Source organism: Pygoscelis adeliae, unplaced genomic scaffold (assembly GCF_000699105.1).
Source record: "Pygoscelis adeliae isolate BGI_AS28 unplaced genomic scaffold, ASM69910v1 Scaffold227, whole genome shotgun sequence".
NCBI classification, from domain to species: Eukaryota; Metazoa; Chordata; class Aves; order Sphenisciformes; family Spheniscidae; genus Pygoscelis; species Pygoscelis adeliae.
In genome coordinates this window covers 1,684,393-1,708,569 of record NW_008825100.1, presented here as the reverse complement: position 1 = coordinate 1,708,569, position 24,177 = coordinate 1,684,393, and the positions used below count along the sequence as shown (strand labels likewise).

At 47.7% G+C, this 24,177-nt stretch overlaps 2 protein-coding genes across 2 annotated transcripts in view; both read right to left on the bottom strand.

Annotated features, from left to right (window-relative positions):
- LOC103919600 (protein HEG homolog 1-like) overlaps window positions 1-21,118 on the bottom strand; it is a 21,408-nt gene extending 290 nt beyond the window's left edge. Inside the window, exons 1-13 of the mRNA XM_009327133.1 lie at window positions 20,890-21,118; window positions 19,645-19,950; window positions 18,599-18,928; window positions 17,600-17,899; window positions 16,724-17,065; window positions 14,369-15,733; window positions 12,017-12,136; window positions 10,284-10,378; window positions 8,528-8,586; window positions 7,911-8,071; window positions 6,013-6,147; window positions 511-553; window positions 362-399 (exon numbers count right to left, since the gene is read on the bottom strand). Coding sequence (XP_009325408.1) covers window positions 362-399; window positions 511-553; window positions 6,013-6,147; window positions 7,911-8,071; window positions 8,528-8,586; window positions 10,284-10,378; window positions 12,017-12,136; window positions 14,369-15,733; window positions 16,724-17,065; window positions 17,600-17,899; window positions 18,599-18,928; window positions 19,645-19,950; window positions 20,890-21,046 — 3,451 coding nt within the window. The 5' untranslated portion in view covers window positions 21,047-21,118. The remainder of the gene's footprint in view (window positions 1-361; window positions 400-510; window positions 554-6,012; window positions 6,148-7,910; window positions 8,072-8,527; window positions 8,587-10,283; window positions 10,379-12,016; window positions 12,137-14,368; window positions 15,734-16,723; window positions 17,066-17,599; window positions 17,900-18,598; window positions 18,929-19,644; window positions 19,951-20,889) is intronic.
- Window positions 21,065-24,177, bottom strand: part of LOC103919630 (mucin-5AC-like) — a 22,675-nt gene continuing 19,562 nt past the window's right edge. Inside the window, exons 5-9 of the mRNA XM_009327167.1 lie at window positions 23,891-24,079; window positions 23,062-23,370; window positions 22,340-22,651; window positions 21,110-21,214; window positions 21,065-21,078 (exon numbers count right to left, since the gene is read on the bottom strand). Coding sequence (XP_009325442.1) covers window positions 21,065-21,078; window positions 21,110-21,214; window positions 22,340-22,651; window positions 23,062-23,370; window positions 23,891-24,079 — 929 coding nt within the window. The remainder of the gene's footprint in view (window positions 21,079-21,109; window positions 21,215-22,339; window positions 22,652-23,061; window positions 23,371-23,890; window positions 24,080-24,177) is intronic.

The following is a 24,177-nucleotide window of genomic DNA, read 5'->3' as shown; positions in this document are numbered from 1 at the left end:
AGGAAGAACAAGCTCTTGTTTCCCTAGGGGACAGATTCCCTTCACTGATAGATCAGAATAATTCAAACGATATTTTATGGATTCACCTCCAAATATCTTGCTTCAAGAGTGCCCACTATATGTGCTATCATGACAGAGTATCCAGAGAAAGGAGATCTCCTTTCCTTAGGAGATAACATTAAGTCAACTTTGTCAAAGAAGGCCAACAGAATAGTTTTCAACAGAAAATGAAGAAACAAAAAACACTGACAAGAGTAGTGTGTACCTACTGCATTTTAGACATAGTCATTTGCAATTACTTGTTTCAAATTTCCCATTTCTGATGCTGTGGAAATTAAAAGAAACCAAACTCAGTACTTACGGTTTCCACAGTTGAATCCACCTAAGCCAAACGGGCAGCTGGTAACAGAAAACAACAGGGAGTTTCAGCAGCTTAGTTGTGCCGACAGGTCACCAAAGGAATGTTAAGAAGGATGGTGGGGTAGGAGGAGGGCAGAACAGTCACCATACCTCACACAGGACTCATTTTCCAGCTTATATCCGTCTTCACAGGCTAAAAACACAGGAGAGAGAAGGGCCATGAGCACCACGTAGTGGTGCAGGGGAGGCATTTCCCATCGCCGCTTCCCACAGCAGTCTCACCCCAAACAACCTTGGGGACCGACAAGCCGGTCTGCGCTGCTGGCACAGCAGGAGTGCGATGCACTCTGGTGTGATGCAATATCTCCTCTGGTTTAGGCAAAACATTGTGCACTTAAATTCACCTCCCACTGGCTTTGATTTCAGGACCTTCCGAGCTAGCTCAGAACCTGGCACAGGGTGGGCAGCTGGTAACGTAATTCCCAGCAGAACCTCTTCTTGCCCAAATGGAAACTCACTGCACATTTGTATTGCTTCCCACAAAATAGCAGTGTAAAAAATCTGCAAGAGTCTCCAGTTTTTGTTTTGAAACCTCATTTGAAAGGTGCTACTTTAGCATTGATGCACATTATTAATTACTTTAAAATGTTAGTATTGCAACAAAATGTTATGCAAACACAGTCAAGGTAGCCCAAAGTGCTCTGTTACGTTTTGCCTCATGTCACTTTTTTTTCTTGTCTTTCAAATTTGGAGCTAAATTAAATTTTGAAATATCATATTTTACTATAGACTAGAAATTAAATTTACTAGGTCTAAATAACACAGAAAACTGCTGTGTACAAAATGTTGGTGAAAAACGGAAACCATCGCTTCAAAATAAAATAATTTCTGTGCTTATGGACAGCTATCTCATCACCTGAATTATCTGAGAATACGATACTACCCTTCAGATGAACAGCAAAGGTGATGATACATTGGACACACAATTATAAGCTTCAAATTACTGATAAGATCACCGCTTTTCTCAGCAATAGTCCCACCAGAGCTCCTGCAGATCTGCTGCCTTTCACAGAGGCAGCGAAGGTGGTCGCTCAAAGACTTGAGTAGGAGTGACACGAATGGAGTAATTTTGGGCAGAGGGATAAGCCAGGGCCAGCACATGCAGCAGCCCTTGGGGGTCTGCAAGACATCACCCAGGGGTCTGGGAAACCCCTGCAGCACACTCCACCGGGAATAAAACTAGATTGTTATGTGAAAGCAAAAATGCTCATGGATTTTTTTTTCCCCAGAAACACCATATGCTTAAAAATGGTGAGGCAGCAGCTCTCAAGCCCTCTTCCCTCTGCCTTGCTCTCTAACCTAGGGAAAGCTTAGGTGCTCTCTAACCCCAGCAAGCACAAGGAAATCTGCGGGGAGAGAAGGGGGCTGCCCAGCAGAGGTCCCAGCTAAGCCGCAGCAAAGCCCTCGCCTCCTCTCCTCCTCCTCTGCTGCTCCCAGCACACCAGATGACTTTTCCCCTCTGGCACAGCCAGCGACTGTATTTTCAGAAACACTTAGCACAGGAGGGGAGGAAGGAAGAAAAGAAGGACAACGTACAACATTGTCCATTAGGATGAGCTGGCAATATCATAGTAAACCAAGAGAGAGCACTAGTTTTCTGGCTGGATTCAGAAGTTTATGGCTCTTCCAGCACCAATAACAAGTGATATTGATGCCAGCAGGGAGCAATGTGACTGTGACCTCCCCCTCATAATACAGGTCACAGAACTTCCCTAAATTTAATTCCAGTTTCAAATCAAATAGTAGAATTGGAACTACATTTTAGAGAACCATCCAAGATTGATTTTAATATTTTCAGTGACAGACAATCAACCACAACCCTGGGTCAGATGCTCATAAAGTTAATTTCCCCAGCCATTAAAAACATTCACCTTCTTTCTGGTCTGAATTATCCCAGTGTCAAATTCCAGCCTTTGGATGTTTACTCGCTAGATTGGAAAAGGTTATATGATCACATTTCTCCTCCTCACCATCAAATCACTCCTTTGCCTTTAATAAAGCCAAGTGCACAGAGATCTTTGAGTCTCCCTGGTTATTGCAGCTTTTCTCTGAACGCTCACAGGTTCCCTTTGACCCTTTTGATTTCTGGTTCCCAGAAATAGATGTTGGAAGCCCAGGGATAACAAAACTTCCCCTCTTCTGCCTGCCCGTGCCTCCTAAATTCACCCAGGGACCATATTAGCCTTAAAAGGCAGAGCTGGGGACCTCTTCTTTACCCGCCAGGCTCCCTTCACAGCTGAGCCCAAGCCTCTGCTTTCCAGGAGACGCAACCCACAGTGTGCCTGGCACTCCGCTCTTGGATGCCTGGTCTTGCTTGTGGTCATATTGAAATACTGTTTGCCTATATACCATTTACTAAGCATCTCATGTCACTCAGTGTGCCATTTTCCCTGCGGGGTGTGTGGACACAGATGAGTGATGCACTCACATCATGAATATTGCAGCTCTAGGCACAGACTTGCTGTAGCAACTGGCACCAACGATAACGGAGGGGGCTGATGTCCACGATAGCTGGTCTTGCACCCCTTTCTCTGCCCTATATAGCCCCACTACTCTTCCACTACCTCTTTCACTCCATTTATTCTCCCAGAGCTGGGGATGGGGAGGGTGAGGCTCTTCACGTAGCCCCACTGCTTGCATCTCATCATGATGCTTTTTGCACTGGATTTATTTTTCTCTCTCTAAGATGGTTTCTTTGAAGTTAAGGAAGAGATGAGAGGTAACTGGACAAGAGTTAAGAGCCTCAGTCAACGAACAGACAGGGCAAGGGTAGTAAATCCCAAAGGATCCTTGCCTGGCTCATTCGTAACACCGAGGCATTAGCAAAATGAGACTGGATGGGTTGCTCTTTTCACTCGCTAACAAAAGCAGACCAAAAACATTATGGAGCAAACGTTCTACCAAAGTGAGCCACAAGATCAGGCAATAACAAAATCTGCAGTGAAGGGGAGGGAGGGATCACCTTGACAGCTTGCTGGAGTTGCCTTCTCTAAAGAGCGCAGCAGCCCTGTGTACCCCAGCTGCAGCCTGCTGCTTGTGTGTTGGGAAGGCCTGGAGGAGCCTGCAGGCAGATGCTGGAGCTCAGCCTAATCTCACCTCCTCAGCCCTAGCCCAATAATATGTGTAGGGCACATACAGCTTGAGTGGTCTCAAAGCTGGAGCCGTGCCTTGGGCAGGAGCAGCCCTGGGACCCCACTGGCACACAGCTCTCAGGCCGGGAGACTATAGGGGCAGTAAAGAGGAAAAGCAAGATCCTGAACATGCATCTCTCTGTCTTAAACACTCGGTGCTTATGTCTTTTCCTCTCCTCACCCTGTCTTTTCCTGCCACTTTGCTTTCTCCTCTGACATCTTTCCTGCTCCTTTGAACATGCTCCCAGGAGAGCTCGCACTGTCACACTCTCTCGGCAAGCTTTCAAACATGAGCAGGGAACAGAGGAAAGGCTTAAGTGTCAGGGGCCAAGCAAAGCTATCAAGTTGTGCTTTTCTACTTGGGATTCCTTTTCCTTTGCCTTCCCGAAAGAGACTCAGGGATCTCTTTGGAAACCTGCTTTGCTGTTCCTTGCTTCGCTCCAGAAACACTCTGTACTATTAAAAATAGCATGCCCTTGAAAAGCTGGCACATTGGGTTTGTCGCCCTGTTTCTAAAACAGCTCTGAAGATACCAGGAAGGTTGAAAACCAGCAATGACCCAGAGACGACCGAACTGCACACCGAGAGGTACCACAGCCAACATGTTGAAACTCCTGTGGCTCAGAGACCCAACCCCTCCTTGGTCCAGGGGATGCTTTTTCGAGCATGCCCCAGGAGACAGACACTGCAAGGCAGGACAGAACAATCCCTGGGGGTCAGGGCGACCGATCCCCCGTGCCTCAGCAGCCCCCCCAGCCGCACCCGCCTTCCCACGGGGGAAACCGGACAGGGCAGCACAATAGCTGTTTCCCTCTTTGCAAGTATTATAATTTGAGTTACTGCGCCACATTTTCACGACCCACAATGAGGGTCAGATGCTCAGGAGACCTCGGTTCCTGTTTAGTCACTAAAAGGGCAGAGATTTTCAAAGAGGCTGGCATATTGTATGCTATATTTATCAGAAAATAGCCCTAAATATCAAATGAGGGCCATAGCTTGGCTTTTGAAAAAGCCTTTAAAAATCCAAACCAACTGGCTTACCCAGATGGGAACAAAGTGATGCTGAAAATCTGGTATCTTGCCGGAGCGTGGCACCATGCAGTCAGTGCTACCCTCATGCCACTGCACTGCAGCCTAAATCCCGCATCAACCCTGTCCCTCAGACACTCTCAAGCTGGTCAATAAGGTGTTTCCTACTGACAGCAGCGAGCTGAAGGTGGAATTGAGGCCTCACTGTGTGCAGGTAGGGTTTTTTATCTTTTGCACAACAAACAAGACCCGTAAGTAGGGAGTAGCCACATGTAGAAGATGTTAGATCTCTTAGCCCTCTGCAACCATCGCATCCGAGTGCCTCACAGCCTTTCAGGTATTTACCTTCACAACACTGCTTGGCAAGAAAAATGGAGTAACTCGCCCTGGGTCCCCACCATCGATGATGGAGCAAGAATTGGGCAAAAGCCTCCCAGGTTTCAGCTCAGCTCCACACTCACTATATAAGCCCTTCTCTGCCTCTCAAGGGTCGGTGGAGACGGTCAGTATTTCCTAATAGAAATCCTTCCCCCAACATACAAGATGAAGGGAGGGAAGGAGAAAGGTTTTGCCTGGAGCCGCAGAGCAGAGGAGAGGCAGGACCATGACCTGGGACCCAGAGATGCCTATCTCCGAGATGTCCATCCCAGAGCCTGCAGTACAGGAGTTATTTCCGGCCATATTTTTCTCACTCTCTGATCAGATCTGAAATCGACAAAGCATCTCCTCCTATTTCAACAGCAACCCAGCAGACACTGCCAGAAGCAATATATAACCACTACTGCAATTCTTACTGATATGTCGTCAGAAAACTGCATTTCTTAAGAAGCCCTACAACAACCACTGGAACTAGGCAATGGACCTACAGAAGTGATTTTGACCACTGGCACGCAGACAAAGACCTTGTTTAAAATGTAGCAAAACCACATTTCATGATCTGAGGAGTAGCTAAAAAATAATATAACCCTTGAGCTTAAAATTTCTATTAGGAACCCAGCTGAAAAATAAATTCATAATCATTTTCAGATACTTATTTTAAAAATATTGATTATGTATTAATATAAGCTTGTGAGTTTAAAGCACTTCTAAGTTCGCTGAGAGTTCAGACAAAATCAAAACAGGCAGAGACACACGTCATCTCTGCTCTGTGCCACTGAACTGGAGCCCAAAGCGGTCGGGCCCCTTTCTCCCTCTTCTCAATCACTGTGACTCACAGCGTGCTCCAGAAAGAAATAATATTATTCCTAGAGAGAGACTGTATCTTCAGTGTCTGCTGAAAAGTCCCCTAACTAAATAAAAGAAACTTGAGCTGCTAATATTTATTCATAATATTGAGCTTCTTGCATGCACAGTGATACACACACACTCGTTTCCACTGGAACAAAAAGTTTAAGCAAAATTCAGGCAAAATACACCACATAAAGAGCAATACCTCTGCAGGAGTGGTCCATCTTGTTGTATTTGAAGTACCCACTTTTGCACTGGCAGAGCGCGACTCCATCGAAGTCAGTGCATTCAGAAGTTTCCTTGTCGCATTCAGGGTCTTTCTGCTTGCACAAGCTGCCAACTGTCGGGAAGAGGTGGCCAACATCAGCACGGTTCTCTCTGAAGCCACCATCATGCACTTTTGCTTTCCCCAGGCATCACATTCAGCTCACGTGCTGCTTTAATCTCTTTTCTTTTTTTTTTTTAATATTTGTTTCATTAGGAGACAGTCAACATTACACTATGTCACCATTTCTTGCATATCTACCGTCATTTGTACAGGCAAATAGAGGGAGCGAATAATAAATGTTTCAGCTCGGAGGCAGAAGGGGAAATGAAAAAGAAAAATTTGGTTTGGCTCAAGCTGAAACACATTCACCCCCTGAGACAGGTCAACAAATCAATTTTTAAGTTTATATCAAGCAAAACATTTTGCTCAGCCCAAAACAATTTTTTTCCATTTCAATATTAAGCGCTGAATTTTTTCATTTTTCAAACAAAGAATTTGTCCTTTCATTTACATTACTTTGAAGCTGTGTTTTACTTTAGAAAGTCAGATTTGTTACAATGAGCATTCAGCAAAACTGTGGGTAAATGATGGAAATTGTGTCACCGAATTTACATTTTTTACTGGGAGGTCGGACTAAATAGAATGAACAAATGAAAAAATATTCACGAGAAACAGGATTTTATGGAAAACGTGTCACTCATTTGGCACTCACCTTTTATAAACCTCTCCCTGCTAGATCCATCATCTCTTTTTTTTTTTGATCTGACATCTTTTAAGTACATACACAAGAACATAATTTGTTTCTTATTCTGCTTATTTCAAGTTAGAAGTAGACTTTACCAGAAGCATTGTATCAGAGGTAACTGCTAGATATAATCCGAGCGGGTCTACCGAAATAATTTAATTCCATCCATAATGGAGTGTGGCTTTAAAATATGGCACTTTTAAGTAAAAGCACACGCTAAATTTCTCATCTTCATGTTTACTTTGCCAGAACAATCTGAGGGGTTTCCCACTACACCCAGCTAAGCGCTGCTGCCCTTCATCCTCAAAGCCAAACCCTGAATCCTTAAACCCTGAAGTCACAGAGCTCCACGTGCAGAAGTTTCCTTGCAGGAGCCCGTCTTTCAAGGGTGCTCACTCCCTGCATCCTGCCGGTACCTCTCACGGCTAAATCTCCTCTATCGCTCCCTCGAGAAGTGAGGACCGGGAGGTGCAGGGCACAAGGCCACCACCACCGGTGGGGTCCACCCAGAGAAGGTCCTGCACAACACTGATGTGCTTCTCCAGGGCTCTTTGTGCTGCACCCATGTTCCTGTTTGGCAGGTAGAGGATTTGGTACAGAAATCGAAAGCTCTTAATTGTCAACCATTTTTACACCCTGCAACACTGAAACTGGGCAGGCAGGAGAGCACAGCTCCCCACGTAGCCTCCAGCAGCTCTAATCCACTTCACTGGGGGGTTTTGTCTCTTGGCTTTCACGCTGTTTCCCCGGCTCCCGGCCGTGCGGGTGGAATTAAGACTTATGTTTTTTTGATCTGGCCGGGGCCCGGTGTCACATCCCGGAGATGAAAGGCTGCCCCACAATGCCTCTAATCCTGTGCTGCGCGATGTTTTCACAGAGAGGCAGATTTCTCACACATGTGGTGAAGATAAGGCGGGATATCTCCATCCCTTTTGTACTGCGAGGCTCTTAAGATGACTCCCATTTAAATAAGATAAAAAAGATTCAGAGGGGTTTTTCCAAACGCCAAAATCTTTCTCTCCCTGTTAAAAAGAAGCCAAATAAAACATCCCTTTGCCCTCCCGTCACAGTGCCTCCAGATGCTATTTACCTCTGTGGAGCGGCTTCAGGCTGGAGATGAACTGGCAGGCTTCAGTAGGGTATTTGCAAGCTCGAATGTAGCTTTTCACGCTGCTGACAACGTCGTAGAAAGTCACGTTGGATGCTAAAGAGAACGTGGATTGCACTGAAACATGCACAAAATTTGCCTCCCTAACAGAAAACAAAACAAAACAGCCCTGAGTACCATGGGTCAGTCTGATGTCATCATTAGCACTTTATACATAGGACTCTTATTAACACAAGCGATGCTTATCACAGACACAATATCGCATACATACTGAAACAGCCGTGCATTTTAACACACCTTAAAAACAGGACAAACTTACACACAGAGAGGTAAATTTGTGGCTGGAAGGGGCGCTGGTAGCTCACTTTGAAACCAGCCATAAATCCCTCCTGGGCAGCTCACAAGCCCACCCCCAAGCCCCTCAGGCCAGGAGGAGGGTACCGGCAGAGCCAGGCAAGGTACATTCCCCATGCCCTGTGCTACCACTGGGCCGTATTGCATCAAGCCCAGCACCAACTCAAAATGGAGAATGTGGATCTCAAGTTGAACATCCCGAATGCTCGAGTTTCTCATTCTTCCCCTGGTAGCCTTAGCCTTACCTGGTCGCCTTAACTGTGGAGTGGTGGTACCCCGGCAAGCCCGACAGCGACGCATTGAGCTGCAAGGAAGGAGAGAGCAGCTGTTAGTGCCCCAGGGGATGATGGAGGGAGGCAGCCCGGTGGGACGCAGCACAGGACAGCCCTCCCAGGTCACCGACACCAACCCCTGTGTTCGCCAGAGCTGCCTGCTGAGGCCGAGGGGGGCTCTGAGCATCCCAGCTGTTCATCTGCTCAGTAAGAAATATGCACCGTCCTGTTGCCAGCAAGGGATGGCCGAAGTCACCATCGCACAGCCTTGGACAGGAGCGAAGACCTGAGGATTTTGACATGAGCATCTGCCTGGGGCCCCACGATGCAATGACCGCAAAGGCCGAGGATGAGCCAGAAGCCAGCAGGGAGAGAGCCCCACGCAAGGCTGAGCTCAAAGCAGTGCCCTCAGAGATTGCACATCTTCCAAGGAGCCTCCCTCCCCCTGGATCCACATGGCTGTTTGTGTTCACTCCTCAGCACAAGCCATGCAGGCAGCATCAAGGCAGCTCACCCTGGCTCCCCCCTCCTTTGGCGGCATCTCCAAATCACCTACTCCAAAAAGAGTTGGGATGAACTGCAGCCAGCCCAGGAACTGCTAACAGGACGAACTCATGCATACAATGATCTGGCTAAAAAATGCACAGAGATGGACCTATCCCCAACCCAGGGGTCTTTTTGAAGCAACTGATGGCACAGCATATGGGGAAGCCACCAGCTCATCCAGTGCTTGCTCTCAACTGACCGGCAAAGGCCGAGGATGAGCCAGAAGCCAGCAGGGAGAGAGCCCCACGCAAGGCTGAGCTCAAAGCAGTGCCCTCAGAGATTGCACATCTTCCAAGGAGCCTCCCTCCCCCTGGATCCGCATGGCTGTTTGTGTTCACTCCTCAGCACAAGCCATGCAGGCAGCTCACCCTGGCTCCCCCCTCCTTTGGCGGCATCTCCAAATCACGTACTCCAAAAAGAGTTGGGATGAACTGCAGCCAGCCCAGGAACTGCTAACAGGACGAACTCATGCATACAATGATCTGGCTAAAAAATGCACAGAGATGGACCTATCCCCAACCCAGGGGTCTTTTTGAAGCAACTGATGGCACAGCATATGGGGAAGCCACCAGCTCATCCAGTGCTTGCTCTCAACTGACCGAGGGCCACATGGTTGCAATAGCATGGCTGGGAAGCTCCACCAGGAGGAAGGTATGTTTGGGTGGGTGCTGCTGCTGTGCTTCATCCCATGGGGTTTGGCTAAGAGCAAGATGGCACCAGCTGCAGTCCAACCCGTCCCAGCACCTGTGAGCTTTACTGACGAACAACGAAGCCCAGAGTTACTATTTTAATGTTTGACCTTGGAGGAGCACTAATGCCCTTTCGAGGTCTGGAAAAGGCAATGCAGCCAAAAGACACTGGAAAGGGTGGAGGCCACAGAAGCGTGACCCCAGCCACACCACTTCACAAAAAGGGCTTCAGGATCTTCTGGGCAGATATACTGTCTTAATCCCCATAGGAGCCGGATCTCTCCGCTGCTGTCTTGACAGCCTGGGCAGGGCAGGGAAGAGGAGCGTGCTGGGATTTAAAAGCATACATCTCACCAGTCCTACTTACACCAGACGAGGATCGTTCAACGATTAAAAAGGCTAAATCCCCTCTACAGAGTCTCATGGCTTCCCATGACAACCGTAAGAGGAGCGAAGGGGATCAGCATTGACAAAGTCCTGGCAATGACACTCACCATCGCCAGGATCTCACCCTCGACGTGGAGGAGCTCTGTGTACTTCCCATGGGTAATGTTAACTTTCAGGGGGACCTGGCCAATAAATATTCTTACTAAAAAGGAGAATAAGACAAGTTAGTCGGAACACATGTCTCCGTGCCATGTGGAGCTGCGGTTTCATCCGCCTTACATGAGAGACTGTCTGCATGGAAAACCCCTTCACGCAGTGGACAGAAAACTCATGTCTGAGAGTCACTGCCTCAGTAAAGCAAAGTCCCAGCCTTGGGATTTTTCCCAAGGGTTGCTGCGATGTTCCCACAGCCCCAGTCAAATTCCAGAGCTCAGTGCTGCTGAACAGCCAGCATTTCACCGCAGCGTTCATACATTTCATATAGAAACACAGACTTCAAAATTTAAAAGGACCCCTGAACAGAGAGGGAGCTGGGTAAATTTAGTAACAAGACAGTTTCAGGTACCAAAGCTATTTATAATAATTTGGGGTAAACGTATTGAATCTCTTATCCCTCCCTGCAATGGAAGGAAAGCAAATCAACAAGTCAAAATAAAGCACTGTAGAAAGGACATTTTCATTTTTCAAATTGTTGGACAGAATGAGCAATGACATTTGAAAAGGGGTCCAAAAGATGCATTTTTCCATGCTTAGATTCATATTTGATTCATGGCAGCAGAATGCAATAATCTGAGTTGTCCAGACTCGAAGAGATAATACCTCTAAATCTTGTATTAAGTGTCATGAGATACTCGGTGGAAATGAGAACTCAGAGCTCCAGTTTTATGTTCCACCAGAAAAACAAATACGGTTGCAGATAACATTATAAAGCCTCCAATTCTTTCCCATTTTTTCCCATCCACAGAGCCTATTCTCACCACAAATTTTATATCAGGCAGCTCTAATGTAACAACTCCGGGTAAAAATAAGATGAGAATCACCTTCACGGTATCTATATAATCTGCCTGTATCCCAGTTCAAGGCATAATCAAAACAACTCTCTAAATTAGAAGCTGACACATTCCAACTCAAAGAAATGTTTCAAAACACCCTTCAGGGACACCTCACCCATGTTTCCTCAGCAAAATTTCCATGCCTCTAATCCTCGCTGATTAAGGGTCAGAAGAAACTCTAGCAAAACAAATTCCCCTTTACAATGGGACATTGTAAGTCCTTGAGATTGAGAGCCCTCTAATAGAAAGGAGGGGGTCAGAACCTGAGTTCCAACTAATAACTGTGCTGCATGAAAAATGCTAAAGGTACGAAACAAGACCTTGATCTTACAAAGACTTTCACGGCTGCTTAATTTTCCGCACATGGCTGATCCCACTGAAGCCAGGTTACACAACAGCCCCACTCCCTTCTCCCAGGCCAAGCGCCATCGCCCGGGTTTGCAGGTCTGGGAGCTACGGTAAGCTGCTGAATGCTTTTTGGGGTTGTAAAACACATTAGGATCAGAAGGGGCACATCTGTCCTTACTAACAAGCCTGAACCCACTGCTCTGTTGCTGTGTTTTTAAGAAACACTCAGCTATCACTGCGCCTGCTCCCCGGGGCACCCCAACACGACAGGCATTAGACACTGCACTTGTATAAACAGTAAAAGGCTCTTGTTAAAAGTGGTGGTTGGGAGGAACATTAAGCTCCTGAACTAGTCTGAGCCTAGGTTAATTTATTTTAGAAGATTACAGATAATTATTTCCACCTTTTTCTCCCCTGGTTTTTCACTTTTGTTTTCTTACCTAAATTGCACTTTCCTTTTTCCAGCTCATATCCAAGAGGACACTGACAGATATAGGAGCCATGGGTGTTGTTGCAGGTGGCCAGCGCAGGACAAGGGTTGGAAAGACATTTATCCACATCTACAAAAGCAGAAAAAACCCAGGCTATAGTTACAGAATCACAAAAGTCATCAACTGTTGGGCTAAAAAAGATCAGCTTGGCTCCTCTTCTGTGACCCCCTGAGCACTATCAGATGCCTCATTGCATCCTTTGCACTTACTATTTTTCCAGTTCTTAATTTTTCTGTTGGAGCTGAAAGAATAAAACCACTTTCTCCTGAATATTCCTTCAAAAGCCTTTGGGATCCAGTGTTGATCCATGTTAATATGAACACCCAGGCTGTCTACAGCACTGGTCACCTGCAGACCTCAGGGTGCTTTTCAAAGACAAACAACCCTACAGTCATGAATGGAGAGACCGAAGAAGGGGTCTCGACAGCCAGAGCTAGACATGGGAGCATGGGCTCCTTCACCAAAGTCCTGCCCTTTTCATCCAAGCCCTTTCCATGACCCAAAGCTCGTGCTTGAACACTGACGCAGCCTGTAGATAACCCAGTAATGGTGGAGGCAGTCCTGGCTGCTGTCACTTCCTTTACCGGGGCTGCAGTCTCCTCCATGCCAGGCTGGGGATGGTCACAGCAGCGATACCTGCCTGTGCCACTGCTCGTAACGCACTTCCCGCTGGGTGAGCAAGGGCTTGGGGAGCAGACACCAACTGTGAAATACGGAGTATGAGGGGATTAATGACTGTCGTCTCAGTTGCTTCATAGATTAGCCAACCCAAACTGCAAATTCTGGAGAAGATATCAAATACTTCCCTTTGAAAAGAACCGTGCCCTGGTCAAAAATGCTCCTCTTGCTGTGCATATGACTCACATGAGCACAAACGCACGTCACACACGTGTGCAAGGGCAGACCATAGGCAGGACTGTGGACTTGCTGGTGACAAGGCGCTACAAGACGAGCAAGACAGCTTACCCACCACTCGTACCTATTTTGCAGCTGCTGCAGAGCACTGCAGCAGAGCCAGGAAGGATGGGCTTTGTGGTTAAAGCACAAAGCACGAGAGCCAAACCCATATGTGTATTTCTGACAGCGCCACAATACCCTGTGGCATCACGCAGGCCCTGCAGACCAGACAGTCCCAAGCCGACCTCTGCACTGGGACACACCATTTGACGCAATCTCCGTGTCTCAACTACCCTGGCATGGCTACCTCAGCATCAGCGAGAAGGACATTTGGTGTCTCTGATCTAAGCAGCCAGAAATGAGTGGGTGTATTTTAAAATGTTGGCTTTCACTTTGCTGTCCTTCAGTTTGCGCTTTGTACAGTGGGGACCAGGGCAGCTTCTTCGCTCGTGGCAGTGAGCGCCCACGTACAAAGCACCATGTCCAAGGCAGCAGAAGGATCTTTTGCATTCTGGTAAATGGCAAAACTCGTTATTTAAATGAAAGATTAACTTGGCAAAAGTGTGAATCAGTTGGTAAAAAGGATATGTTACTTTAATTTTTCGATTAAAAAAATCCATTCCCCTACAGTGAATTTTTTTGCATGAAGCCATAGCTATAATTAAAACCAATCAGCCTCAGAAATAACCTTTAAATACTTAATTATTGGATGGAATATATGCTATTGCCAGTATTTCACTGAGATTAGTGCAATTAGCACACACGATATCCTACAGCGGCATGAGGGCCATGCTCCTGAACTTTAAACACACAATTGATTTCCATTCATACAAAACTTCGGTCACTACTTGAGAAGATAAGGAGCCTGGCAGTGGTAATAAATGATTGTAACAACACACTCAGAAAGACTACGGTACGTAGCCTACCAGGAGAAGCAACAGGCCTTTGAGTAGGAGATTATTTAGTGACGTGGGGAGAAAATGACCATAGGTCATAATAACAGAAGAAGTTCCAACACAAATACCATGTGCTGGCTAACCGCCTTTTCTCATGAATAAGATAGATATTGATCGATATAGATCGATATTGCCGACCGATCAACAAATATAAAATGCATCCTACGCTTACCTGGAAGGCCAGACAGCTTTATTTTCTTAAAATTCTCAAATTTCAGCTTAACATTTCTATCAGAATTGTTCACCAAAATGCTCACCTTTTTCCAGCAGTTTAGCTTGATTACTAAACCCTTAGCTTAAAAATACCAACATGGAGACCAAGTTCTTATCCTCAAACCCTGCTGACAACAGACTTGTCACATATACATACATAACCCTTCGAAGACCCTTAAAGTGGGACCCAGGCATTCCCGGCCCCACCACTGATGAGCACCATTAGACACATTACCTGTTGCTGGAGACGACATCCTCAGCCCGGCTGTGCTACTCAGTGGAGGAACGGTGGTTGGTTTGGCAGCAGCCAAAGTAGTTGCAATGCTCACAGTGGTCTTGCTGGTTGGAGGGGCTTCAGAAGGACTCGTAACAGGGACGTTTTCCTCGGTGACTTTACCAGGCCTCGCAGTGGTGGGATCCACAGCTTCTGTGCTTTCACCAGTGGTATACACGTGCTTAGTGGCAGTGGGCGTCTGAGCTCTGTGGGCTTTCATGGTGCTAGCATCACCTGGGGTTGGCCAGCGACTGGCCGGTGTTGTCAGCACAGAAGGTTTCACCGTGGTCAGTGCCACCGCAGGGACAATGACGCTGTGGTTTGTTGCACTTGGTGAGGGACTAAGGGGTGCATCCGTCGGCCCAGCCCGTGGGGCTTCGCTGGCTGTGGTGAGCAGTGGCGTTGCCTTCCCAAAGCTGCCCTCCTGGCTGGTGGCAGCTCTTGGCGAGGCAGTCTCCGTTACCGTCGCAGGAGCAGACACGGACATGATGTGTCCACCAAGCTGCTCCATGGGTGCCGTAGAGAGAGGAGACCCGGTGGAGGTGAAGGTGGTGCTGTTTTGGGGCTGGTGCGTGACATTGTGCTTGTTGGTCCCTCTGGGCGAGCTCCCAGCCACAGCGGCTGTGGAGGGCACCCGCCTGACCACAGTTGTAGGTACAGAGGTGCTTGCTTGATCACTATCGTTGGACTGCGAGACGGATGATGGTGACGAAAACAGAGGCAATAAAGATGCTAATGAATAAGATGGGGAAAGCAACGAGGAAGTGGGCAAGGAGGATGACAAAGCCTGCAGAGGGGGTGAAGATGCCATCACAGAGGACGAGAGTGGCTCAGATGATTCTGATGATGTAAACAGATAAGTTGGTGGTGGTGTTGATGACAGTGAGTGATGCAGCGATGACAGTGAGGAAGAGGCTGGAAATGCTGATGAAGATAGAGATGATCTGCCAGTGGTCAACAGCTCAGAGTCAGTGTTGAAGAGAGTTGTATTTTGTACGCTGCCTGCAGAAGCAGAAGTCAACAATTTGGAAGAGTGTACCAGCAGTGGCTCTGTAGATGGTTCAACAAAATCGCCATCGCTGGATACGTTGCTTCTCCTGTCTTGTGCCACAGAAGATTTTGATGAATCAGAAGGGTTGGTAATTTCAGAAAAAAAGGTGGAACTTTCTGAGGAGTCAGCAGAGGTGCTGCTATTCGAGATAGACAGGAGGGTCCTTTCTCCTCCTCTGGTATATGTAGTTGAAATGTATGTGCCGTCCGTATGAGAAACCGAGGTCCTTTTCTCAGCATCGATGCTACTGACTGGCTGATGGCTACTTGAAAAGCCTGGAGTAAAAGGACAAAATATATTAGAAAGACAGAGTAATATGAAAGTATTTTGATGTCATATTAAAATCACTTGCTAAATACATAAAATGTTCTTGTCTGTGAACTGGTCTGTGCTCTTCTAAAAATTTAGAGCACCATCCAAGCATGGGTATTGAATTAGGAGTCTTCTGTGCTCCTTAATTGATTCTAAAATAGTGAACTTGGACAGACACAAGGCTCCGTGAAATATGTAGGTTTCTAAAACACTGTTCTTCCAGTATTGCTTTTCTAATGTGATTGAGTACTTATCGTTCTGTGATATTTTGTGGCAAGCTAAGCAGGAAAACCCATCTGTTCTCTTTATCGCTCATAATTTATAAAACTCATATCCTTTCCCTCTTATCCTCCATTCCCAACTAAAGAATATCCATCTTCTTCAGACGATTTTTTTTTAGACACAGTGAATTTCATGCCTCTGCAGGGTGAAATTATTACATTATGTTAATTTGCAGCTTATCATGAACTCATTGATTGAAAACTTTGCAGTCAGGAAATCCTAAATGAGTAGCACATCAGTCTGCAAAAAAATCAGATTTAGCATAAAAGGTGCAGTCAATCTTATAATACGAATTTCAGGATGTACAGCTAAGTTCAGCAATCTCTAAAAATAAAAAATAGGGTATTGAAAATTTGGTTTAATTCTACAATTGACTTAGGTCATCATGAAACACTTCTGAAAGCATCACCCAAAAGAAACCACAGTTAGGATGCAAAAAAATAATGCGGCCATCAAAACAGGAGAGTTTCCCTGCTCAGGTTCATGGCTTCACTTCTGGAACAATTCTGGGTTTGGCTTTGAGTTCTTTGATGAAAACATCCCCTTGAGTGAACCCACAGCTGGCATTGCACGTACTAATGAAAGAGAACTTTGTATACAACATAGATAAATGCAGGACAATGTGAACTTCCCCACCCCCACCAAATGTACACCGGGAGACACTAACTTACTTGTGAGATCGTTTTGGAAAGAAGAGTAAGTGGGTATCTTGGAAGAATGTGTGAAGAGTGTCTCTGTCGCAAATCCTGCAAAGCCCCCGCTGCTGGTGGAGGCGTTGGCCGTCCCACTCTGCTCCACCGACACCGGCTGAGCCGGCCTTGGAGAGCTGGTGGTTTCGGTGTAGGAAGCGGAGCTCTCCGTGCCACCAGCCAGCGCGCCGTCTGTCACCGAGTGCAGCGTCCTCTCTCCACCGCCAGCAGACATGGATGAACTGTACGCAGGATCACTGATGGGGCTGGACATCCTTTCCTCGGCACTCAAGCTGCTTAGAGAGTGATGACTGTTGCTCATGGCTGGAATAGGATCAAAAAGCAGGCATCTGATTTTATCATCTCAGAGTAGAGAGCACTTGTGAGTTCTACAATAATTCTGCTTGGAAATGCAGATTAATAAAATTGCACAGATAAACACAGATTAAAAACAGATTAAGTAGATCTCACATATCTATCACCTTAAAGGTGGATTTAACACACAAAGCCTACTCCAAAGGAACAGGACTGTCCAAATACAGATGAACAATTGGTACCATTAGAGTCATAATGGCATATTTATGTTAGTTATAATCATCACCCCAGCCCAGGCAGGTAGTAGGTGTGTCCTACAGCAAGAAGCTACACGTCTCATTCCTGAGACTTTTTTGTTAAGCATCAACAGCTGCAGATATACACCAAGGAGCAGAATCACCCCTGCTTATAAATCCTGCCCATGACACCCGCAACAGCTCTGACACATGTTGGTGTTAATATCAACCCCACGGAAGAGGGGAAGGGAGAGGCAGTGGGTTTTTTCCTAATTCAAATGCCATCCTGGAGTTCAGAAAAACTCACTGGAAGGTTCACCAGCAGCTGAGAAGTAGGTGGAGACCCTGGATGAAAGGGTGACCTTGGGCTCTGGGTACCCTGCTCGGCCGGACGAGATGTGTCCCGTTCCAGGCCATGCCGTGGAAGACAAGAAGGGGCTGGTGCGGGGCTCCCCAGCCATGTCTGGGTGAGACGTGGGGCTTTCCGCTGCTGTGCTCCACATGCCATGGTTAGCTGCAGCCTGAGACGTTCCCTCCTTGTGGCTGGAGAGTGTGGTCGAGACATACGTGGTCTCAGTAGGAGCACCAGAAACTCTTCTTCCTCTCTCTGGAATTGCAAAGCAGAGATATACATAGATATATATAAAAATATATATTTTGTATATTAATAAAACCTTTGAGGCCTCTACAGGGACTAAAATCTGAGTATTTCAATCCCCGCAGTGGGGGTGACCAACATCACTTATTTGCTAAGTGGAGTTCCCAGGTGATCTGTACTTTTCCCCTTTACACCAGAAAAATTAAACAGATTGGGGGGCGTGGCGTTTCTGAAGGAGAATGGTGGCAGGGCGGTAGGACCTGGTCTTGAATGTCCTGCAGAAAATTCCCTTGGGTGGACCAGTGGCTTTCAAACCAGCTCTGGTGGGACCCTGGCAGCAGAGCTGAGGCTGAAACACACGATAACTGGGATATAAGGAATGGTGAAAGGTCTACGTTTCCAAAGGTCTATGCCTTGCCAAATCTTATGCCAGGCTTCCCCGGTTTGAGGTCTGAGGTCAAGGCTCCATGGCAGCCTTCACATGTGGCCCAGAAGAACTGCCTGGCCGTCTAGTTCCCAACACGAGAAGTGCTGCCCCAAGTGCCGTGAGGCAAATAACTCACCAACCGTGCAGTGCCCTTCACTATAAACCAGGCTTACTAAAAAGGCAAATCTAGTTTAAAGCTAGAAAAGGCAGGGTGGGAGCTCAGGAGGGGGGTGAGGAGGAGGGATGTCCTCCACAGCAAACCGGGAAACCACAAGACCCACCTGAAGCACTTGGTGAAGGCAAAGGCACTGAAATGCTGGGAGAAAATGCAGGCAGTGGCTTCGTTGGAAGCTCACCGAGTCTGGCACCGCTCTGCGAAACATCGCTCTGCCTCCCAGGCTCTGTTGCTGATGAGGATGGCAGAAGGACCACGTCCAAGGAGCTGGTGCAGGGCAGAGCAGTAGCAGAGTTCCCTGCCCTGCTGGATGCTGCGTGGGTGTCTGACACGGGCACTGGGCTCCTCTCCCCACCGCTGGTGGCTATCATTGAGCTGGGCGTACCGGTGAGAGGAGCATCGCGCAGGCGTCCTCCCATAGCTGAGGTCCCTTCCGCTGAGAAAGGGCAAAACAAAATGAATTTACACACCTTAAGCTATAAACAGGTGGGCGTGCTCTTTTCCATCACCACCCTTAGGCTGATGGCACAGATATAACGTGGCAGAAGATCCAAACCTGGAGAAAACGCTAGCTGTGAAGACACAACCCTTTCCTGTGCAAGGAGGTGCTGCTCACAGGAGGACACCCTGAAAAGGGAACTAGGAACAAGTCGTGGGAGCGCTGTTGGGTTTGCTTCCCTTCGGCGCTGCTCCTGGCGCTGCCCTCCAGCCGTGGGCACCGTGCACCCACACCGCCACCGCAGCGCCCGCGGTGAGCGAGGTAGGGTTACGGCAGCACCTAACTCCCTGATACTTGAAACAGAGCTCAGCAGGGCTGTACGGGGCCAGTAAATGCTGCATTTGCATCCCAGGGAGGGAGTCAGGAGTGACTGGTGTTGCCTCCTGCTTGTATAAACACAGCCAACAGGGCAGTCTTGAAATTGTGCTAAGAAAACATGACAAATCTCAGGGCCAGACTGCTCTTGCAGTAAGCCTGGGTTTGTCTGGTGACTAAATGCAAAAAACAGCTAATGCATTTTTCTCTGGAAGTTGAAATTTTCCTCCATAATGCCCAATACCATTGTCTAGCACCTTCTAGCACGCCCTCACTCCACACAGAGCAGATGTTTGAAGTCTACAAGAAGCAGCCCCACGGGGACAGTCAGGGCTCACCTGGAGAAGCACTTTCCAAAGCAGACGGCGAGCCTGTGAGCAATGGGTCCGTGGACGACACGGTGGCACCTCTGCCACCACCCTGGGCTCCCAAAGAGGACCGGGTATGGTCTGGAGAGCTGATGGTTTCAGTACCAGTGGTGGAAATCTCTGCTGCATCGGCCAGCCTGGTGCTGGCTGGCAGAGACCTTAACGTCCTCCCTCCACCCTTGGTGGCTGTTATGGAAACAGAGGTACTGGTGGTAGGGAAATCGGTTCTTCTCTCTGTTGACAGGATACTGAATGACACATGGCTGCTTCCAGTAGCTAAGATGCGATAAAGAAACAATTTACATTTTCACACAAGTGAAACTATGAATAAACAGATGAGCTTTCTTCCAGTAACACCCAGCAGCAGCAAGTACATGCACAAGTAGAAAATATGAGAAGATGTCAATCCAGAGAAAATAGGAAATTTCCAAAGACATGAATCCTTCCTACAGAAATTTGTCTTCTAAAAAACATGGTTTGATGCTGAGAAAAGTGCTATTGTATAAAAACTCCTGAACTACTAACACTGTGCATTTGATTTCACCATTATGTGCCTGAGTGCACTCCATGCTGCTAGAACAAACAAATACCGTAACAACCCAGAAAAGCCTGGAAATCAGTTCAGACAAGGCACAATGCTGAGCAGTGTGAAGGTCTTAGAGAAGAAGTCTGAAGAAATGGGGTCAGGGGGATCAGACACCTTCAGCACCGCAACGGGGTCTAGAACCAAACAGCGGCATGAAGGACCTCAGAGATCACATTCAAAGTTGCCTTAAATTTGTTGAATTGGTTTGATTTCTGAGAAGCAGCGTGGTCCAAGGGGTAGGACAGAGGGCAGGAACTGAAGTCCAGTCCCTGGGACTGCAGGGACATGATCTAATCCTCCCTTGCTTAGTTCTCTTGCCTATAAAATTGAGATAGCAACTGGAGATAGTAAAAAAAGAATTGTGATTTGAAAGTTAATTATTTTTCTTGGCATAACAAAACTTTCCATGCATGTGCCCTTGCTGTAATAAAACCAAACCACATTTTTTGGTCAAGCAAGAGTTGAAACATTTCAGACACAAAAATCACACTGCATCCTTCCAAACAATATATTCTGCATAGCTGTCACGTCTTTTGACAGCAGAAAAGAGTCACGCAAGTGTAAGATACAATAACAGTCCTCCTTTTACTTACAAGAAAAATGGTATTTCACTTCTAACTTGAGCTCACCTGGGGAAGGATCTTCTGAAGGAGAGTGAGAGCGTGTTAACAAAGGGTCTGCCACCTGCTCCGTGAAATCTGTGGTTTCTCTGGACCCATGAACTCCGTAGGTCTCTCTCACAGAAGATGCAGAGGAGGATTGGATCGTGCCCAAGGTCCTGTACATGCCACTGCTGGACGTCTGCTACCCTGGGGCTGCTGCCTGTGGCAGACCTCGGGGGCCTCCCACCGCTGCCGGTGGCCGTGGCCGAAATGAAAGCTCTGGTGGGAGAGGAAGCAAGGGCGGGTTTCTCTGTCGTTGAGCTGTTAACTGGTCGGTGGCTGCTTCTGACACCTAAGATACAATAAAACCAGGTTTGATTTATGCATAAATACATTTGAGGGATTGTTTGTACAGTCTTGAAATTGTGACTGTTCGTTGAGAACATGGGGTCAGGGGGCCATTAAATAGACCAAGTTCTCAACCTGGAAAAGGCGCTGCTCTGGGAAGAGGCAAATCCCCTATGTTCAGGCACACGTGGCTTACAAAAAGCCATGAAAATCACAACTTAAAACCGTGTTTTTTAACTGCAGGCTATGCACAATACCTGATTTATGCATTTAAGGTGCCTTTGAGCCTGTTTAAATCAGGAGTATATACCTTTAACTTCAAAGCAAATCTAGAGGATGAGCTAAAAAAGGCCTGGTTTAGGTTTTCTAGTGACAGTCCAGAGAGCCAAGCTGCCATCTCAGTGCCAGGCTGACGGCATAGCCATGGGGCCGAGCCCCCCGCAGCACCGGGCAGTCAGGGCCACACAGGGCCGGACACAGCCTCACCCATAAGATGCTCAGAAACACCCCGGCACCCCAGCCTGGCATTCAACCCAGCCTGATTTATCCCATGTTTAGCTGGCATGCTGCCCCAGGGCTCTCCCAAACCACAGTGCTGGGGATGCCAGCATGTCGCCAGCTCACCGGGAGCAGGCACTGCACTACGACTCACAAAGTGATGGGCTTAATTGTGAATTAATAGCGAATGTTGGGGCAGAGCTCACTTGGGACCACTCCAAGGGCACGGGGCGAGTCAGCACTGTCGTGGTTGCCGGGGACTCCCAAAACACCACCTCTCTCACCGACCAGCCTTCACGGCAGATGCAGCGCCAGGCAATGGCTGCAAATCCCCAACAAAAGTGTCTCCAGCAGGGAAAAAGTGCATGCACGTATTTCTAAACGATGGCTGCTTTTCCCAGCACGGGAGTTTCATTAGAAATGAGGACACTGATGCTTTTCACTTTCTCACCCAAAAGCTGAGATCCACTCCCACCCTTCCCCCCAGCCCCACTGCCAGCCCGAGGCAGCCAGTGATAAAAATACCCACATATCCAATAGCCACTGATGGCCATATCTAAAGAAAAACAGCACGGGGATGTGAAATCCCATCCAACCCCAAAGCAGCCAACTTTCAGACTAACAAATTTACCTCTGAAAGTACTTTCAGCGGCAGAGAGAGTGCTTGTGAGCAAAGGCTCCCCGGGAGGTGCTGGGAGGTCGGTGGCTTCCTGTGAGCCATTAGGATGGTGTGTCCCAGCCCCCGAGGAGAAGGTCCCCTGGAAAGAGCTGGTGAGGTCGGTGCTGGTGGCAGAGCCCCTTGTCACCCTGGCTGTGCCACCGTTTGGGGGGGATCCCGGTGCCCCCACTGCCATGCTGGGCATGTCAGCAGCATGGGTGTCCAAGTGCAGCGTCGCCTCTTCTGCAGTTGGGATGCTCTTGGGTTCGTAATTGCTGCTAAAAGCTAAAAAAAGAAGAACAGAAATATAAAGCTGCATGCATGTAAATGAAAACAGCTGGGTAGGTTTCATCCCGCTATCAGTAGATGTAGACAATGTATGTGTGAATATTCAATACGGAAATATTTAATACTGGGAAATCATTAAGACAGGGGAAAAAAATGGTCTTTACATAGGAACTCCTGAAGTTATTGCTTGCAAAATTCAACTGAAAGTTTTCAAGGAAAATCTATCCTCCTCTTCCAACAAGAATAATATTTATCCATACTTTCATTTCTGTGAAATGTTTTTAAATGTACAGAATGTGCCAAATACAATATTATTCCTCCTTTCTTTAAAATAAAAAGGATGTATTTTGTTTATAAAAAGTCTTTAAATAATGTTCTGAGTTATACAGCTAGCTATCAAAACTCACTCGTGGAAGCGCTTTCCGAAGCAGACAGCGAGCCTGTGAGCAGCGGGTCTGTGGCACCTCTGCCGCCACCACCCTGGGCTCCCAAAGACATCCCAGGAGACCAGGTCCGGTCTGAAGAGCTGGTGATTTCGGTACCAGCGGTGGAAATCTCTGCTGCATCGGCCAGCCTGGTGCTGGCTGGCAGAGACCTTAACGTCCTCCCTCCACCCTTGGTGGCTGTTATGGAAACGGAGGTACTGGTGGTGAGGAAATCCGAAACTCTCCTCTCTGTGGCCGAGACGTCGGATGGCTGGTAGCTGCTTCCAATGGCTATGGCACAATAAAAAAACTGGATTTATACGTATGAAATTATAAACAGATGGATCCATTTTCTTCCCAGATGCTTACAGCGCACATACGGATATTAAGCATAGGAAGTTTTCAATCTGGACAAAGTGCTCTTTTGGAAAGGCATGAATCCCCTTGCTGCAGGAAGACCTTGCACAAAACCCGGGGCTCGCCGCCAGGACAGCGCGGCTTCACGAGAGCCGGGGCTGCTCGGCCAGCAGAAAACCCCACGGGACAAGGACTGCGGAGCCTTGCCTTTAAATCCCACCTTTGTTCTAAGACTGGTGGAAATCAGCCCAGGCTCTCTTAGTGTTTTTTTGGAGCTTGAATATGGTATCAAACAGCAAAGGGGGGAAACCTGAGCATGGCCATGTTCCAATATGAGCCTGCAGCTCACTATACATCCCAGGGCTTAACAGGACACAGGGAAAAATGCTTAAGGAAGTGCAAAATCCAGCACAAAATAGGGTAAAACAACAACTCATAGACTAACCAAGCTCACCCCTGGCAGTGCTTTCCGGAGCTGGGCGAGAAGGGGCAAGCCGGCGCTCCGTGGAAGGCCTGAGGAAACGTCGCCACGCTGGGGCCACCAAGGAGGGCGCCGAGGCTGGGGGATGAACTGCGGAGCCGGGTGCTGCCCTTCGGATACCGGACCTCGGGTTTTCTGCAGCCACACTGCTGCTCCCAGCAGCTGTGGCAGAGGGAAGGGACGTGTTAATGTGAGAGCCCTGGGGATGCATTTGCTCCTGGCAAGCCCCAGGCACAGGATAAGGACTCGGCAGCGCTGAG